This window comes from Nicotiana sylvestris, chromosome 12 (assembly GCF_000393655.2).
Source record: "Nicotiana sylvestris chromosome 12, ASM39365v2, whole genome shotgun sequence".
In the NCBI taxonomy this organism is placed as follows: Eukaryota; Viridiplantae; Streptophyta; class Magnoliopsida; order Solanales; family Solanaceae; genus Nicotiana; species Nicotiana sylvestris.
Window position 1 is genome coordinate 49,005,392 of NC_091068.1, and position 19,786 is coordinate 49,025,177.

Sequence of the window (19,786 nt, forward strand, 5' to 3'; positions counted from 1 at the left end):
GTTTTTTCTCGATTCGGTTTATGTCGGGTTTTGTCGGTTTTTCGGTTTTTTCGATTTTTTCGATTATTTGTCGGTTTTTTCTTAAATATAAGACATACACTACCAAACACATATTTCGGAGACCACATTTTTAACGTAACACTATCAAATCAATTGCCCTTTAAGAAATCTATTATTTACCAAGATATATTGATGATAATTGAATCAAATAGTGATGAATAATTTATGGACTCAATTAAAAATATATTATTTTTAATACGAATGGATTCTTAGCTTAACAAAAGAAAACTACCAATCAAACTAGAATATAAAGGTAAAGAACTATACTAAAAATGCAAACTGCTAATATTTACTATTAAATTTTTGAAATTTTGTATAGAAATATACATATATATATATATATATATATGTGTGTGTGTGTGTGTGTGTGTGTGTAATAATAAATTTGAAATAGCTACTCTTATAGCCGGTTTGATTTATTTTTTTTCCGTTTTTTTTCCTGATTAAAACCAAAATCAAAACCAAACTAAATTTAATTAATTTTTAAAATTCAAAACTAAAATTAAACCAAAAAAAAAAAGTATTAATTTTTTTGGTTGGTTTGGCTTGCTTTTCCGTTTGGTTCGGTTTTTCGGGTTTGTATGAACACCCTATATGCTGTCCCCCGTTTTACTACAGCTTACATACAGGTAAAGATAGAGACAGCATAGATCAGAATTAGAGCTCAGATTTAGCAATTCACCTCTTTGTCTAAAAGTCTCATCTCTCTCTTCAAATCAGAGAGAGAGAGAATGGATAGTGTGTTTTCTGTGGACGATATTGCAGACCAGCTGTGGTCATCGCCGCCGCCGATGCGGTTGTCTCATGAAATGGATTCGTCTTCCACCACGTCGTCGTCGAAGATGATGAACAGGAGCTCGTCGGAATGGGCTTTTCAGCGATTCCTTCAAGAGGCCACAGCCGCCGACACTACTACTTCCTCGTCTTCTTCGCAGCAGATCAAGGATCAGACGCTTAATCAGAATTTAATCGCTGATCAACCGAAGCCGCCTATGTCCAATACGGCATCGTTTGGCTCCGAACCTCCTCCGAATATTCCGATTGATTCCGATGAATACCAAGCTGTCCTCAAAAAACGCCTTGATTTGGCTTGCGCCGCCTTCGCTTTGACTCGTGTAATTTTTTTCTTTTGGGCTTGTTGTTACGTTATTTTGTTTTTTGCTTTTCTCCACATTTAGGATTAATCAAATTGTAAATTGCAATTTTATCCTCAGGCAAACTGTGTAAAACCTCAAGATTCAGTTTCTTTGCCATCCGAAAAAGGATCACTGTTGGCTACTGCATCACAATCTGGATCTCAGGTGCCTCCAAAAGGTTAGCGTTACCAATTAAACTGAATATATTGTTTTTCCTTGTTGTTTTTTTCAAAATTTATGAATCGCGTTGGTTTTCAGATGCTGGTGTCTTACCCAGGAAATTTCTAGTACTGTTGCTTACTCTTGTTCATAAAAAAATTATGAAATTAACATATAGGCGTTTCACTATTCATTAGACCTGTGTCATTACACTTGTTAACCATTTGGAGGACTTTTGAGGAAGGGTTTTAAACTTTTTTTGGAGAAGCAGTTTTGTAAGAAAGAAAAATATGTTTGTCCATTGTAGTTTTCTTTTTTCTTTTGGTGAGTTGTGTGTGTAACTGAGTTTTTAAATCAAAAGCACTTTCAATGCTGTTCATCATTCATCATTGATCTTTTTTTTTCCTTTCCCGAAAAGATCACCTTTGCAAAAACTTGAGCAAACATGTTTTTCGAAAAAAAATTCCGAAAATTCCGAAAAGCTTTTCACAAACAGGACATCCTGAAGCAAGCCTTTATTGGGAAGGATGTTCAGCAGGACACAAGAGAGTAGCCATACCTTTCAAGCTAGCATAGATATCAGTGGGAGATCAAACAAATGATTCATGCAATAGCATGAAAGAAGTCTTACTAAACTAAAGAAGCAGATGAAGCATCGGGTCACTTTTCTCTTACCAAGCTTGCAAGACCATAACAAAGTATTATATTTCGGTGAAATGGTAGTATATAAATGGATCTGTGTCCATCATTCGCGCAATAACTACAGTGCATTGAAAATGTAAGAGGCATAATATTGTTGACCATTAAAACACGTTTCAATTAACGATGAGTGCAACCAAACATAATATACGTGCTTATAGATAACAAGGAGAAATAAAATCTGGTTTGGACCTCTCTTTTGAACATTCTAATGATTTTTATGCTCTTCTTTAGTGTGTCTGCCGAGTGAGTTTCTTGCATTACCAATTCTAGCTTGACTTACCTTGATGGCTTGTCAACATTCTATTAGTTGAAGGGAGCATGTACTTGCTGTAGTCTCCACTCCCATCAACCAGTCCAGGTTTTGCTAGTGTGTAAGGCCTCATGACTTTCATATGATAAAACACTGTGCAAATACTATGCGTTTCAGTATTTTGTTGTTGTCACGATACGTCGATCCCAAATCCCACCTAGTCTTGATGACACCTAAACCTCAACATGCTGGGTAAGCCAAACAATGAATAGTACAACTCAAATGAAAGATCATCAATAATCAATAAAGTAGATGGCTGAATTCCATACAAAAGCTCAAGGATTTGTAGTTCAAATCATGAGCGACTAAGATTAAAAATACAACTCTGGTACGAAGAACTAATACAACATCTATTTGAAATTTACATAAACAAAAACATAAGTCCTAAACTACCATGAAAAAATGGCAGTTTGAATCTGATCACAACTACATCTTCAATGCTAGCCTTCGACATCCATATCAGCTCAGCTGCAAGTTCTAGATGCAAAGTGCAGAAGTGTAGTATGAGTACAACCCACCCTATGTACTCAGTATGTATTCTGACAAACATCAATGAAGTAGTGACTATGTTTTAAGTCCAAAGATACTCACTATACTTAACCTGTACAACTCAATAATATATACATGTACACAACAACAATATCGAAATCTACGCCTCAAGTACAGATAAGGCCATCGGTGCACATGGAGAGGATATGCACAAGCATTGTAACAAAGCTAAGAATTCAGCATGTAGAGCAGATACGCATTCGATATCAATTAACGCGTCAACAATTGCATATAGAGAAGATATGCACAGGTTGCTTACCAGTTTAACAGCTCAGCATTTAGAGAAGATATGCACAGGTTTTGTACCAGTTTAACAGCTCAACATACTGAGAAATGCGCTTAATATCATTAATTCTTCAACAGTTGCATATAGAGAAGACATGCACAAATAAGCAAGCTAAGTTACCCAAGTTAACATATAAATAAGATATGTTCTGTGACTCAATTCATCAAGCGACATATGGAGAAGATATGCATAAAAGACATGTGTGCATGGTAGCTAGCTTATAGAGAAGATATGCTGTAAAAATCATGTATACATCCAAAAAGTTTGGTGTCATGCCCCGAAACCGGGATGGGACGTGATGGCGCTCAACGTTGCTTACTCATCGAGCAAGCCCTGTTCTATCTAATTGTGAGTGTTGATAAGGTTAATAAATCAAACCAAATACGAATAACTCTTATGTTATATCGATCTAAAACAAAATAGCTAACAAAAGTTTAGCAAAGCTTTATCTGAATTTAAAAATCTGACCCCATTAATGATAGATCATGAGCCTCTAAGGACTAAAACTGAGAACAATGTCTTCGAGGCATTCCTCGAGAATAACATAAATCCGAATAACTGAAAGTTTGAAAATCGGCACGATGGCCGTGCGATCCGTCGAGTTATCATGAATCATCGCAGCAACGGGCAAAGCCCGCGTCGACCTTTTATCTAATAAATGCATCCCTTCCAGAAGTCGGGGTTTGTTGCACGTATTAGCTCTAGAATTACTACGGTTATCCGAGTAGTAGATACCATCAAACAAACTATAACTGATTTAATGAGCCATTCGCAGTTTCACAGTCTGAATTTGTTCATACTTACTGTTACGCGGCGCCTTCCTGAGATTCCTTGGAAGGGCGACGTAAGGCTAAGCAACTGATGTCAGTGCAGTTGCTGTCCGCCAACTGAGGTCCCCTCCGTACGCTAGACTAGATTGTCAGTGCCGTACGGGAAAACCAATGTCAAGAGAAATTGAGAGAACAGGAATGAGAATTGAGAATGAAAGAAAGCTTGATTGCATTAATGAAAGCTATTACAGAAAGGAAATGCGGTGTCGAGGGGGAGAGACACCAGTACAGAGAATTGTTTGCTTGCTAGAAAGTTTTGATTGTTTGGTCCCCCTTAATAATGCTTAAAAAAAATAATCCAAAGCTACAAGACTAGACTTGATTAAGCTAGAGAAACATAATGAAATTACATGGAATAAAACTACTCTATATTTACAATGAAAAAGACTTAGTTTGCTATAAGGCAGAAAACATGGCCGTTGTCGGCAGCATAGTCTTTGCTCTTCTTCTTCTTCTTCAAGATTGTCAAAATCTTGAATTCCTCTATTATCTTCATATTGCTCGTCATCTTCTTCTTCCCCCTCCTCTTCATGATCACTTTCATCTTCATCAATTAGGGATAGAGATCGACTTGTAGTAGCCACACTTTTTCCCTTCCTAATAGAGCTTGAACTTGGAGTATATCTCCTTAAACCATAAGGATCTTCCCCAACTCCACTACCAACCGCAACATCACCCCAAGTGAAATCGGAGTCGCCTTCAAATACTTCTTCACCTTCGCAATTTTCGGGGACTCCGGTTAGCCACTCATTAGCCTCATCAATATTGTCCAAAAGAATTGGATCAATTATATTGCGGTGGTTGTAGCGACGCCTCAATGCTCTATTGTATTTTATGAACACTAGATTATGGAGGCGCTTCAAGGTTAGTCGATTCCTTTTCTTTGTATGAATCTGCAAAAAAAGATGTGTCAACTAATTAGTAGGAGTTTGGACAATTGAGATATAATTTACTTTATCTCAAAATACGAAATAATTCTTTTTATTTCTCACGTGTTCAAAAACACTCCAGTTCCTTTCACATCCAGATGAGCTACAAGTTAAACTTAGAACTTTGATGGCGAAAGCCTGTAGCTCCGGAGTCTCTACACCATATTGGTCCCACCATTCAACTATAGAAGTCAAAAAAAATGTTCAAGAGTTAATAAGTATAAAGAATACATTGAAGTTAGAGCTATAAAATATAGAAACACTTGGTCACCTGGCGACTTCGTCGTTCTTTGTTTAATAGCAAGTCGGAGCTTAAAAAGTCCTTCAGCTGCCTTGTAAATAGCAAGCTGATCTACTATCTTTTCTTGCAAGTCTTCATCTGGGTTCAACTTGATAACAACCTGATGGAATCCTGTCCACACTTCTTTAGCCAATGAATTCTTCTCATGCTGCTCATAAAAGAGTGATGGGTTCAGAATAAGTCCAGTTGCATGCAAAGGTCTATGAAGTTGCTCATCCCATCTTGCATCAATGATCTGAAAGACCTTTGCATATTTCTGCTCATCACTGAATGATGCTTGAATAGTCTCCTTGGCCCTATCCATAGCTTCATAGAGGTAGCCCATTGATGGTTTTTGCTCTCCATCCACCAAACGGAGTACTTTAACCAAAGGGCCACCAATTTTAAGAGCATGAAGGACATTATTCCAAAAAGAATAAGAAAGAATAATGCGTGCAACCTCTTTCCCTGCACTTTCCTTTGCAAATTTACTCTTGCTCCATTCCTCTGAAGTGACCATCTTTCTCAAATTGTTTTTTTGACAGTGGATACTATGCAGAGTCAAGAAAGCAGTGGCGAACCTTGTCTTGCCCGGTTTCACCAAATTTTTTTGCATGGTGAATCTTCTCATCATATTCAATAACAAGGGCCGCTGAGAAATATAAGAATGTAACCTAACGCCCTGGCCAAAAACTGTAGAGAAGGGTTTTTCCCTGAAAATGTCCCCGAACATCAAGTTGATACAATGAGCCGCACATGGAGTCCAATAGACATTCTTGTACGCTCCTTCAATCATGCCACCTGCTTTCTTATTTTCACTTGCATTATCAGTGACCACTTGAACAACTTTGCTTGGACCAATCTTTTCGATGGTATTCTGAAACAAGGTGAACATTTTGATGTGGTCAGTGGATGAGTCACTAGCATCAATGGACTCAAGAAACAAGCTTCCCCGGGGAGAATTCACCAACACATTAATAATCATTTTCCCCGTTCTTGCCGTCCACTTATCCATCATAATGGAACAGCCGTACTTGTTCCACACAACTTTATGCTCCTCAACAATTTTATTAGTCTCATCCACTTCCTTATTTAGATAAGGACCTCTTATTTCATGGTAAGTGGGAGGCTTCATTCCAGGTCCGTATTGACCAACGGCCTCAATAAAGTCTCCAAAAGTGTCATAGTTGACACAATTGAAGGGGAGCCCGGCATCATAGACCTATCGTGCAAAAGCTCTAACCGCACGATCCCTCAAAATGTCTTTAGCAATTTTTTGTACATCTTTTCCACCGCCCTTTGCTCCCGGCTTCTTTGAGAAGTAGCAATCCATAGGACCTTTAGTCGATGATCCATGGCTTGACCCATCTCTTCCCCGTTTTGTTGGAAGTGACAATTCTTCAATATCATCATCATCATCATCATCATCAAGATTGGCCACCATTGGTTGATGAACCATTTGATTTTTTTGCTCCTTCTTCTTCTCAACAAAATTCTTTATTTCTTCCCTCACCTCCGGTGGACATTTCGGACAACTTGTGACGTTTCTATCGCCACCAATTAGATGGTATTTAAAGCGATAAATGCCACCCGTTGTAATCTTGTTGCAAAACTTGCATACAACATTTATATTCTTCTCATTAGTTCTCTCGCCATATTGCCAAGCCGGGTCTTTCTCTTTCGAACTTTGAGACATTTTAATATCCCTATTATTTAAGATATAAGAAAAAAAACATAATCAATAAACTGAAAATACATATAATAATAATATATATAATAATTAATTATATAAACTGAAAAAAAACATGTAAAAATCAGTGGATCTATTTTCTGAAAAGAAATCAGAAGAAGAAGCAACAGAAGCAGAAGCAAAAGAAAAAAAAATTCTGAAAAATAAGCAGAGAAGCAGAAGAAGCAGAAGAAAAATAAGAAAGGAGAAGGAGAAAGGAGAAGAAGAAAGGAGAAGAAGAAATGAAGAAGAAAGGAGAAAGAAATTACCTGGACCGGTCGACTGGAGAAGCAGTGGTCGAGCTTGAGCTTGAGCTTGAGCTTGAGCTTGAGCTTGAGAGAGAAGGGGTCAACCCTAGGCCTTTGTCAATCTTTGTTTAATTGTTTTGACGGGAGAAGCAGTGTGACTATGTAGGGGTCTATTTTGTATAATTAAAAAACAGACCCCAAGTTTTTTTTTTATAAAAAAGGGCCAGTTATCGCTTTTTGTAAAGAAGCGATCGCTTCGTCGATTTCGTCGCTTCATCGCTTCGTCGCTTCACTAGCTGAAGCGCGCGCTTTTCAAGATCGCATCGCTTCGAGAAGCCTGAAGCGATACACTGTCACTTCGCGTCGCTTCGCGCTTTAAGCGATGAAGCGATCGCTTTTCTAAACACTGGGAGAGACACCAGTACAGAGAATTGTTTGCTTGCTAGAAAGTTTGATTGCTTGATCCCCCTAATAATGCTTAAAAAAATAATCCAAAGCTACAAGACTAGACTTGATTAAGCTAGAGAAACATAATGGAAGTACATGGAATAAAACTACTCTATATTTACAATGAAAAAGACTTAGTTTGCTATAAGGCAGAAACAGGTCCGTTGTCAGCAGCATAGTCTTTGGCATCAGGGTCTGCGCGCGCGGCGTTGTCTGCGCGCGCGACGCTGTTGGCATCTGCCTGCGGTTGGGCGCTGGCGAGGGATATCGGTGGGGCGACAGAGGCACATGCGCGCTTGTCACTTGGCGCGACCAAGACCACGGGGCCGTCCGTGGCGCTAGGCATTGGAAGGCTTGCTAGGACGCCACGGGGCGCGCCCAAGGGGTCATGGGGCACGGCTGGAAAGCCGCCCATGACATTCTCCCCCACCTGAGTTGGCGACGTCCTCGGCGCCTTACTTGCAAGATAATCTTCAATTAGGCTCTTGTAGGCTTTGAGGTTTGTTCCCCTCTCCCAAGTGTTCTCCTCTGCATCACAGCCCTGCCATTTCACCAAGAACTCTTGGTGATCTTTCCTTGAGGCATGAATCACTCTATCATCAAGGATAGCTTCAACACGCCTTTTCCCGGTTGAATTGGGCCCTCGAATACTGGGTATTGTGAGCTGGCTCCTTGAAGGATCCTCCGTGTCTTCCCGAAAAGGTTTCAGGAGGCTGACATGGAAGACAGGATGAATTTTCCACCAAGCTGGGGTATCCACCCAGTATGCAACTTTCCCAATGCGCCTTTCAATGGACAAGGGTCCAATGTATTTTTGCAATAGGCGAGGGTCATGGACCCCCGCAAATAAGTAACGCTTTGGAATTTTGACCATCACTTTGTCTCCTACTTGGTATTCAACAAAGCGACGATTCTGATCAGCATGCCTCTTCATCCGCTTTTGAGCCTTGACAAGATAGCTCCGCACTATCTCCAAATTTTGCTTCCACTCTTTAGAGAAGCTAGCAGCTCGAGGAGATTTAGACATATTTGGTGCATTGACTGTGTGTGGGAGTAGCGGTTGCTGTCCGGTAACAATTTCAAAAGCGCTTTTGTTTGTACTAGAGCTCTTTTGTGAATTGAAACACAGTTGAGCAGCATCCAGAAGCTTCACCCAATTCTTCTGCGATCCGGTTACAAAATGACGCAAATATTCCTCCAACATACCATTGAACCGCTCCGTCTGGCCATCAGATTGCGGATGAAAACTTGAGCTGTGATTCAGCTTCGACCCAAGACACTTAAAGAGTTGGGTCCAAAAGTTACTAGTGAAGCGTGAGTCACGATCACTAATAATGTCTTTGGGCAGGCCCCAATATTTGACGACATGAGAGAAGAAGAGTCGAGCTGTATCTTCTGCTGATATATATTGTGGGGCAGCAATAAAGGTAGCATACTTGGAAAACCGATCTACCACAACCAAGATAGTTGTTAGATCTCCGACCTTGGGCAATCCGGTGATGAAATCCAGGGAAACACTTTCCCAAGGTCTCTTTGGGACAGCTAGTGGTTCCAAGAGTCCCGCCTGTGTTAAGCGGTCTGACTTGTCCTTCTGGCATACTAGACAAGTTTTCACATACTGAGCAACGTCATCGGCCATTTGAGGCCAATAATATGCACGGCGAAGTAACGCCATGGTGCGTTCTTCACCGGGATGGCCGGCCTACAGAGTATCATGACATTCCGCCAGAAGAGTCCTTCGTAGATCTCCTCCTTTAGGAACATAAAGTCGGTTCCCTTTCACTTTCAGAAAACCATCTTCTATGTAGAACTGGCGAGTCTTGCCCTGTCCTACCAAATCAACCAAATACTGTGCAGTAGGATCTTTGATGAGTAAATCCTGTATCTGGTCCTTGATGGAGGTGGCTACTTCGCTCCCCCTTAGGGTGGCGAGTAGGCACACCGATTCTAGATCAGTTCTCCGACTGAGCGCAACAGCAACATGATTGGTCTTCCCACTTCGGTACTCCAGGTTGAAGTGGAATTCAGCTAGGAGTTCCTGCCACCTGGCCTGTCGACCATTCAACTTCGGCTGGGTCATGAAATGGCTAACAGCTGTGTTGTCTGTCTTGACCACGAACGGGGTTCCCAGCAGATAGTGCCTCCAGAGGCGCAAGCAGTGGACGACAGCCAATAATTCTTTCTCATGGGCGGCATAGCGCCGCTCTGCATCTTTTAGCTTCCGGCTCTCGTACGCCACAGGATGCCCTTCTTGTAGCAAGACGCCACCGAGGGCATAGTCAGATGCATCTGTTTGTACTTCGAATGGCTTGGCCAGATCAGGAAGGGCCAAGACGGGGCTACTAGACATAGCCGCTTTCAATGCGTTGAAGGCCTCCGCTCGCTTGGGTCCCCATTCCCAAGGCGTGACCTTCTTGAGGAGTTCTGTCAATGGTACTGCAATGAGGGAGTAGTTTTTCACAAATCGCCGATAGAAATTGCATAGACCAAGGAACGCCCTCAAGGCGTGGATATCCTTAGGCGGCGGCCAATCTGTGATTGCCTGAATCTTCTGCTGGTCCATCTTGATCCGCCCTTCCTCGATGACATGTCCGAGGAAGTCAATTTGCTTTTGAGCAAAGGAGCACTTAGATAGCTTCGCATATAGTTCATGCTCCCGCAATCGAGCTAGGACCTTCCGCAAGTGCATCAGGTGTTCCTCCAATGTTTGGCTATATACCACAATGTCATCCAAGTAGACCACCACGAATTCATCAATGTACTCTCGGAAGACTTGGTTCATCAAAGTGCAAAACGTAGCTGGGGCGTTAGTTAAGCCGAATGGCATAACCAGGAAATTGTACGACCCATATCTTGTCACACAGGTCGTCTTGTGCTCATCACCCTCTGCAATCCGAACTTGCCAATAACCTGTCTTCAGGTCTATTTTGGTGAACACCGTCGCACCACCCAGTCTATCGAACAAGTCTGCCATTAGCGGAATAGAGTACTTGTTCTTCACAGTAATTTTGTTTAGAGCCCGATAGTCCACACAGAGTCGTAGACTATCATCATGTTTCTTTTGGAATAGCACAGGGGACCCGTATGGGGATTTGGAGGGCACGATAATCCCTGTGTCTAGCATTTCCGTCAATTGTCTCCGAAGCTCGGTGAGTTCGGGTTGTGACATTCTGTAAGGCGCCCGGGCAGGTGGCTTCGCGCCCGGCACCAGCTCAATTTCATGATCCACAGTGCGCCTAGGCGGTAGTCGCTTTGGCATGTCTTGTGGCATGACATCTTCAAACTCTAGTAGTAGCTCCTTCACGGGTTCAGGAATGGGACCCGAGGAGCATTCTACATCTTCGATGCAGAGGGTTGCCAGGAACGTAGGTTCGTTTCTTTTGACCCCCTTCTTCAACTGCAAGGCCGAGATGTTTTCAACGGCCATCTTCATGGGCATGCACGGGATAACGCAGGGCTTGGCCCCGTTTGCTCCCATCATCAGTAACATGTCAGCATACGGTACAGGCATGGTGTTGGTTTGCCTCAGGAATTCCAATCCAACTATCAACTCGAAGTCATCTATGATCACCACGCGCAAGTTGAATTTTCCTTCGTAAGGGCCAAGCTTCATCGGTACTTCTTTGGCTATTCCACCCACTGGCTGGGGAGGTGAGTTGATAGCCTTGACACGGCCTCTACCTTTCCCTACGACTAGACCAAGGCGCTCCACCTGAGTCGAGGCTAAGTAGTTGTGGGTAGCACCCGTGTCTACCATGGCCCGAATGGGCTTGCCATTCACCTTCATCTCAACGAACATTAAGGTCCTCTCGTGCTTAAGAGGAGTCTCATCATCCGCCTTCTTTTTCCCTTTCTTGGTGACGGGACATGGGTCCTTCTTCTTACGGATACCAGCACTAGTCTCTGCTAATGCCTCAGAAATGGAGCCAACAATTGCATTGAAGGCACCTACGGGTTCAGTCTGATCCGCATCGTCTGAATCGTCATCTGTCCCATCATCAAAAGTCTGATGGGCATTCATCTGTGCATGTGGGCACTCATTGTTCCAATGTGGTCCGCCACAATGACGGCACCCTGAAGGAGGCTTCCTCCCCCGATCATTGTTGTTAGATGCAGCACTGTTGCTGCCTGTGGAACGCGTCAACAATTGCATATAGAGAAGATATGCACAGGTTGCTTACCAGTTTAACAGCTCAGCATTTAGAGAAGATATGCACAGGTTTTGTACCAGTTTAACAGCTCAACATACTGAGAAATGCGCTTAATATCATTAATTCTTCAACAGTTGCATATAGATAAGGTTTGGCATGGGCAGATCTTAGTGTTGACAAGAACGACTTGTGTTCTTTGTCAAAAGTGGGCTGTGAGCGGACTGTGTTCATAGCAAAGTGAGGGTCCTTTGTATATTTTCCACATTAATGCAAAGGTTGGGATTTTCCCGTATATGTGTGTGTTCTTATTGAATTGCTGTCTAAATCTCGTTTAGGCCAAAGGTGCGCGAAAATTGGCTAAGTATTTGGGAAAGGCTGAGTCAAGTGTACGACTTGACTGCCGCGCGGGTGTGAGTTTTGACTGACTAAAATCACCCCCGTGACAGTAGGCCACTATCCTACCATCGAAAGTTGATAGGGCAGAAATTTGAATGATGCGTCGCCGGCACGATGGCCGTGCGATCCGTCGAGTTATCATGAATCATCGCAGCAACGGGCAAAGCCCGCGTCGACCTTTTATCTAATAAATGCATCCCTTCCAGAAGTCGGGGTTTGTTGCACGTATTAGCTCTAGAATTACTACGGTTATCCGAGTAGTAGATACCATCAAACAAACTATAACTGATTTAATGAGCCATTCGCAGTTTCACAGTCTGAATTTGTTCATACTTACTGTTACGCGGCGCCTTCCTGAGATTCCTTGGAAGGGCGACGTAAGGCTAAGCAACTGATGTCAGTGCAGTTGCTGTCCGCCAACTGAGGTCCCCTCCGTACGCTAGACTAGATTGTCAGTGCCGTACGGGAAAACCAATGTCAAGAGAAATTGAGAGAACAGGAATGAGAATTGAGAATGAAAGAAAGCTTGATTGCATTAATGAAAGCTATTACAGAAAGGAAATGCGGTGTCGAGGGGGAGAGACACCAGTACAGAGAATTGTTTGCTTGCTAGAAAGTTTTGATTGTTTGGTCCCCCTTAATAATGCTTAAAAAAAATAATCCAAAGCTACAAGACTAGACTTGATTAAGCTAGAGAAACATAATGAAATTACATGGAATAAAACTACTCTATATTTACAATGAAAAAGACTTAGTTTGCTATAAGGCAGAAAACATGGCCGTTGTCGGCAGCATAGTCTTTGCTCTTCTTCTTCTTCTTCAAGATTGTCAAAATCTTGAATTCCTCTATTATCTTCATATTGCTCGTCATCTTCTTCTTCCCCCTCCTCTTCATGATCACTTTCATCTTCATCAATTAGGGATAGAGATCGACTTGTAGTAGCCACACTTTTTCCCTTCCTAATAGAGCTTGAACTTGGAGTATATCTCCTTAAACCATAAGGATCTTCCCCAACTCCACTACCAACCGCAACATCACCCCAAGTGAAATCGGAGTCGCCTTCAAATACTTCTTCACCTTCGCAATTTTCGGGGACTCCGGTTAGCCACTCATTAGCCTCATCAATATTGTCCAAAAGAATTGGATCAATTATATTGCGGTGGTTGTAGCGACGCCTCAATGCTCTATTGTATTTTATGAACACTAGATTATGGAGGCGCTTCAAGGTTAGTCGATTCCTTTTCTTTGTATGAATCTGCAAAAAAGATGTGTCAACTAATTAGTAGGAGTTTGGACAATTGAGATATAATTTACTTTATCTCAAAATACGAAATAATTCTTTTTATTTCTCACGTGTTCAAAAACACTCCAGTTCCTTTCACATCCAGATGAGCTACAAGTTAAACTTAGAACTTTGATGGCGAAAGCCTGTAGCTCCGGAGTCTCTACACCATATTGGTCCCACCATTCAACTATAGAAGTCAAAAAAAATGTTCAAGAGTTAATAAGTATAAAGAATACATTGAAGTTAGAGCTATAAAATATAGAAACACTTGGTCACCTGGCGACTTCGTCGTTCTTTGTTTAATAGCAAGTCGGAGCTTAAAAAGTCCTTCAGCTGCCTTGTAAATAGCAAGCTGATCTACTATCTTTTCTTGCAAGTCTTCATCTGGGTTCAACTTGATAACAACCTGATGGAATCCTGTCCACACTTCTTTAGCCAATGAATTCTTCTCATGCTGCTCATAAAAGAGTGATGGGTTCAGAATAAGTCCAGTTGCATGCAAAGGTCTATGAAGTTGCTCATCCCATCTTGCATCAATGATCTGAAAGACCTTTGCATATTTCTGCTCATCACTGAATGATGCTTGAATAGTCTCCTTGGCCCTATCCATAGCTTCATAGAGGTAGCCCATTGATGGTTTTTGCTCTCCATCCACCAAACGGAGTACTTTAACCAAAGGGCCACCAATTTTAAGAGCATGAAGGACATTATTCCAAAAAGAATAAGAAAGAATAATGCGTGCAACCTCTTTCCCTGCACTTTCCTTTGCAAATTTACTCTTGCTCCATTCCTCTGAAGTGACCATCTTTCTCAAATTGTTTTTTTGACAGTGGATACTATGCAGAGTCAAGAAAGCAGTGGCGAACCTTGTCTTGCCCGGTTTCACCAAATTTTTTTGCATGGTGAATCTTCTCATCATATTCAATAACAAGGGCCGCTGAGAAATATAAGAATGTAACCTAACGCCCTGGCCAAAAACTGTAGAGAAGGGTTTTTCCCTGAAAATGTCCCCGAACATCAAGTTGATACAATGAGCCGCACATGGAGTCCAATAGACATTCTTGTACGCTCCTTCAATCATGCCACCTGCTTTCTTATTTTCACTTGCATTATCAGTGACCACTTGAACAACTTTGCTTGGACCAATCTTTTCGATGGTATTCTGAAACAAGGTGAACATTTTGATGTGGTCAGTGGATGAGTCACTAGCATCAATGGACTCAAGAAACAAGCTTCCCCGGGGAGAATTCACCAACACATTAATAATCATTTTCCCCGTTCTTGCCGTCCACTTATCCATCATAATGGAACAGCCGTACTTGTTCCACACAACTTTATGCTCCTCAACAATTTTATTAGTCTCATCCACTTCCTTATTTAGATAAGGACCTCTTATTTCATGGTAAGTGGGAGGCGTCATTCCAGGTCCGTATTGACCAACGGCCTCAATAAAGTCTCCAAAAGTGTCATAGTTGACACAATTGAAGGGGAGCCCGGCATCATAGACCTATCGTGCAAAAGCTCTAACCGCACGATCCCTCAAAATGTCTTTAGCAATTTTTTGTACATCTTTTCCACCGCCCTTTGCTCCCGGCTTCTTTGAGAAGTAGCAATCCATAGGACCTTTAGTCGATGATCCATGGCTTGACCCATCTCTTCCCCGTTTTGTTGGAAGTGACAATTCTTCAATATCATCATCATCATCATCATCATCAAGATTGGCCACCATTGGTTGATGAACCATTTGATTTTTTTGCTCCTTCTTCTTCTCAACAAAATTCTTTATTTCTTCCCTCACCTCCGGTGGACATTTCGGACAACTTGTGACGTTTCTATCGCCACCAATTAGATGGTATTTAAAGCGATAAATGCCACCCGTTGTAATCTTGTTGCAAAACTTGCATACAACATTTATATTCTTCTCATTAGTTCTCTCGCCATATTGCCAAGCCGGGTCTTTCTCTTTCGAACTTTGAGACATTTTAATATCCCTATTATTTAAGATATAAGAAAAAAAACATAATCAATAAACTGAAAATACATATAATAATAATATATATAATAATTAATTATATAAACTGAAAAAAAACATGTAAAAATCAGTGGATCTATTTTCTGAAAAGAAATCAGAAGAAGAAGCAACAGAAGCAGAAGCAAAAGAAAAAAAAATTCTGAAAAATAAGCAGAGAAGCAGAAGAAGCAGAAGAAAAATAAGAAAGGAGAAGGAGAAAGGAGAAGAAGAAAGGAGAAGAAGAAATGAAGAAGAAAGGAGAAAGAAATTACCTGGACCGGTCGACTGGAGAAGCAGTGGTCGAGCTTGAGCTTGAGCTTGAGCTTGAGCTTGAGAGAGAAGGGGTCAACCCTAGGCCTTTGTCAATCTTTGTTTAATTGTTTTGACGGGAGAAGCAGTGTGACTATGTAGGGGTCTATTTTGTATAATTAAAAAACAGACCCCAAGTTTTTTTTTTATAAAAAAGGGCCAGTTATCGCTTTTTGTAAAGAAGCGATCGCTTCGTCGATTTCGTCGCTTCATCGCTTCGTCGCTTCACTAGCTGAAGCGCGCGCTTTTCAAGATCGCATCGCTTCGAGAAGCCTGAAGCGATACACTGTCACTTCGCGTCGCTTCGCGCTTTAAGCGATGAAGCGATCGCTTTTCTAAACACTGGGAGAGACACCAGTACAGAGAATTGTTTGCTTGCTAGAAAGTTTGATTGCTTGATCCCCCTAATAATGCTTAAAAAAATAATCCAAAGCTACAAGACTAGACTTGATTAAGCTAGAGAAACATAATGGAAGTACATGGAATAAAACTACTCTATATTTACAATGAAAAAGACTTAGTTTGCTATAAGGCAGAAACAGGTCCGTTGTCAGCAGCATAGTCTTTGGCATCAGGGTCTGCGCGCGCGGCGTTGTCTGCGCGCGCGACGCTGTTGGCATCTGCCTGCGGTTGGGCGCTGGCGAGGGATATCGGTGGGGCGACAGAGGCACATGCGCGCTTGTCACTTGGCGCGACCAAGACCACGGGGCCGTCCGTGGCGCTAGGCATTGGAAGGCTTGCTAGGACGCCACGGGGCGCGCCCAAGGGGTCATGGGGCACGGCTGGAAAGCCGCCCATGACATTCTCCCCCACCTGAGTTGGCGACGTCCTCGGCGCCTTACTTGCAAGATAATCTTCAATTAGGCTCTTGTAGGCTTTGAGGTTTGTTCCCCTCTCCCAAGTGTTCTCCTCTGCATCACAGCCCTGCCATTTCACCAAGAACTCTTGGTGATCTTTCCTTGAGGCATGAATCACTCTATCATCAAGGATAGCTTCAACACGCCTTTTCCCGGTTGAATTGGGCCCTCGAATACTGGGTATTGTGAGCTGGCTCCTTGAAGGATCCTCCGTGTCTTCCCGAAAAGGTTTCAGGAGGCTGACATGGAAGACAGGATGAATTTTCCACCAAGCTGGGGTATCCACCCAGTATGCAACTTTCCCAATGCGCCTTTCAATGGACAAGGGTCCAATGTATTTTTGCAATAGGCGAGGGTCATGGACCCCCGCAAATAAGTAACGCTTTGGAATTTTGACCATCACTTTGTCTCCTACTTGGTATTCAACAAAGCGACGATTCTGATCAGCATGCCTCTTCATCCGCTTTTGAGCCTTGACAAGATAGCTCCGCACTATCTCCAAATTTTGCTTCCACTCTTTAGAGAAGCTAGCAGCTCGAGGAGATTTAGACATATTTGGTGCATTGACTGTGTGTGGGAGTAGCGGTTGCTGTCCGGTAACAATTTCAAAAGCGCTTTTGTTTGTACTAGAGCTCTTTTGTGAATTGAAACACAGTTGAGCAGCATCCAGAAGCTTCACCCAATTCTTCTGCGATCCGGTTACAAAATGACGCAAATATTCCTCCAACATACCATTGAACCGCTCCGTCTGGCCATCAGATTGCGGATGAAAACTTGAGCTGTGATTCAGCTTCGACCCAAGACACTTAAAGAGTTGGGTCCAAAAGTTACTAGTGAAGCGTGAGTCACGATCACTAATAATGTCTTTGGGCAGGCCCCAATATTTGACGACATGAGAGAAGAAGAGTCGAGCTGTATCTTCTGCTGATATATATTGTGGGGCAGCAATAAAGGTAGCATACTTGGAAAACCGATCTACCACAACCAAGATAGTTGTTAGATCTCCGACCTTGGGCAATCCGGTGATGAAATCCAGGGAAACACTTTCCCAAGGTCTCTTTGGGACAGCTAGTGGTTCCAAGAGTCCCGCCTGTGTTAAGCGGTCTGACTTGTCCTTCTGGCATACTAGACAAGTTTTCACATACTGAGCAACGTCATCGGCCATTTGAGGCCAATAATATGCACGGCGAAGTAACGCCATGGTGCGTTCTTCACCGGGATGGCCGGCCTACAGAGTATCATGACATTCCGCCAGAAGAGTCCTTCGTAGATCTCCTCCTTTAGGAACATAAAGTCGGTTCCCTTTCACTTTCAGAAAACCATCTTCCATGTAGAACTGGCGAGTCTTGCCCTGTCCTACCAAATCAACCAAATACTGTGCAGTAGGATCTTTGATGAGTAAATCCTGTATCTGGTCCTTGATGGAGGTGGCTACTTCGCTCCCCCTTAGGGTGGCGAGTAGGCACACCGATTCTAGATCAGTTCTCCGACTGAGCGCAACAGCAACATGATTGGTCTTCCCACTTCGGTACTCCAGGTTGAAGTGGAATTCAGCTAGGAGTTCCTGCCACCTGGCCTGTCGACCATTCAACTTCGGCTGGGTCATGAAATGGCTAACAGCTGTGTTGTCTGTCTTGACCACGAACGGGGTTCCCAGCAGATAGTGCCTCCAGAGGCGCAAGCAGTGGACGACAGCCAATAATTCTTTCTCATGGGCGGCATAGCGCCGCTCTGCATCTTTTAGCTTCCGGCTCTCGTACGCCACAGGATGCCCTTCTTGTAGCAAGACGCCACCGAGGGCATAGTCAGATGCATCTGTTTGTACTTCGAATGGCTTGGCCAGATCAGGAAGGGCCAAGACGGGGCTACTAGACATAGCCGCTTTCAATGCGTTGAAGGCCTCCGCTCGCTTGGGTCCCCATTCCCAAGGCGTGACCTTCTTGAGGAGTTCTGTCAATGGTACTGCAATGAGGGAGTAGTTTTTCACAAATCGCCGATAGAAATTGCATAGACCAAGGAACGCCCTCAAGGCGTGGATATCCTTAGGCGGCGGCCAATCTGTGATTGCCTGAATCTTCTGCTGGTCCATCTTGATCCGCCCTTCCTCGATGACATGTCCGAGGAAGTCAATTTGCTTTTGAGCAAAGGAGCACTTAGATAGCTTCGCATATAGTTCATGCTCCCGCAATCGAGCTAGGACCTTCCGCAAGTGCATCAGGTGTTCCTCCAATGTTTGGCTATATACCACAATGTCATCCAAGTAGACCACCACGAATTCATCAATGTACTCTCGGAAGACTTGGTTCATCAAAGTGCAAAACGTAGCTGGGGCGTTAGTTAAGCCGAATGGCATAACCAGGAAATTGTACGACCCATATCTTGTCACACAGGTCGTCTTGTGCTCATCACCCTCTGCAATCCGAACTTGCCAATAACCTGTCTTCAGGTCTATTTTGGTGAACACCGTCGCACCACCCAGTCTATCGAACAAGTCTGCCATTAGCGGAATAGAGTACTTGTTCTTCACAGTAATTTTGTTTAGAGCCCGATAGTCCACACAGAGTCGTAGACTATCATCATGTTTCTTTTGGAATAGCACAGGGGACCCGTATGGGGATTTGGAGGGCACGATAATCCCTGTGTCTAGCATTTCCGTCAATTGTCTCCGAAGCTCGGTGAGTTCGGGTTGTGACATTCTGTAAGGCGCCCGGGCAGGTGGCTTCGCGCCCGGCACCAGCTCAATTTCATGATCCACAGTGCGCCTAGGCGGTAGTCGCTTTGGCATGTCTTGTGGCATGACATCTTCAAACTCTAGTAGTAGCTCCTTCACGGGTTCAGGAATGGGACCCGAGGAGCATTCTACATCTTCGATGCAGAGGGTTGCCAGGAACGTAGGTTCGTTTCTTTTGACCCCCTTCTTCAACTGCAAGGCCGAGATGTTTTCAACGGCCATCTTCATGGGCATGCACGGGATAACGCAGGGCTTGGCCCCGTTTGCTCCCATCATCAGTAACATGTCAGCATACGGTACAGGCATGGTGTTGGTTTGCCTCAGGAATTCCAATCCAACTATCAACTCGAAGTCATCTATGATCACCACGCGCAAGTTGA

General features: G+C 43.1%; 2 protein-coding genes across 3 annotated transcripts in view; one reads left to right on the forward strand and one right to left on the reverse strand.

Moving 5' to 3' along the window:
- The first annotated feature begins 639 nt into the window (after positions 1–639).
- LOC104243769 (light-inducible protein CPRF2-like) overlaps positions 640–19,786 on the forward strand; it is a 33,583-nt gene continuing 14,436 nt past the window's right edge. Inside the window, exons 1-2 of one of the 2 annotated variants that reach the window (XM_070165003.1) lie at positions 640–1,175; positions 1,275–1,374. In XM_070165003.1, coding sequence (XP_070021104.1) covers positions 792–1,175; positions 1,275–1,374 — 484 coding nt within the window. In that variant the 5' untranslated portion in view covers positions 640–791. The remainder of the gene's footprint in view (positions 1,176–1,274; positions 1,375–19,786) is intronic. The other variant, XM_070165004.1, reaches the window with a different exon arrangement.
- On the reverse strand, positions 1,735–6,376 carry LOC104222780 (uncharacterized). The gene is made up of 4 exons (XM_070165291.1): positions 5,233–6,376; positions 5,025–5,143; positions 4,445–4,925; positions 1,735–1,778 (listed from the first exon to the last, which is right to left on the reverse strand). The coding sequence occupies exons 1-4, from the start codon at positions 6,374–6,376 to the stop codon at positions 1,735–1,737; spliced, it is 1,788 nt and encodes a 595-aa protein (XP_070021392.1).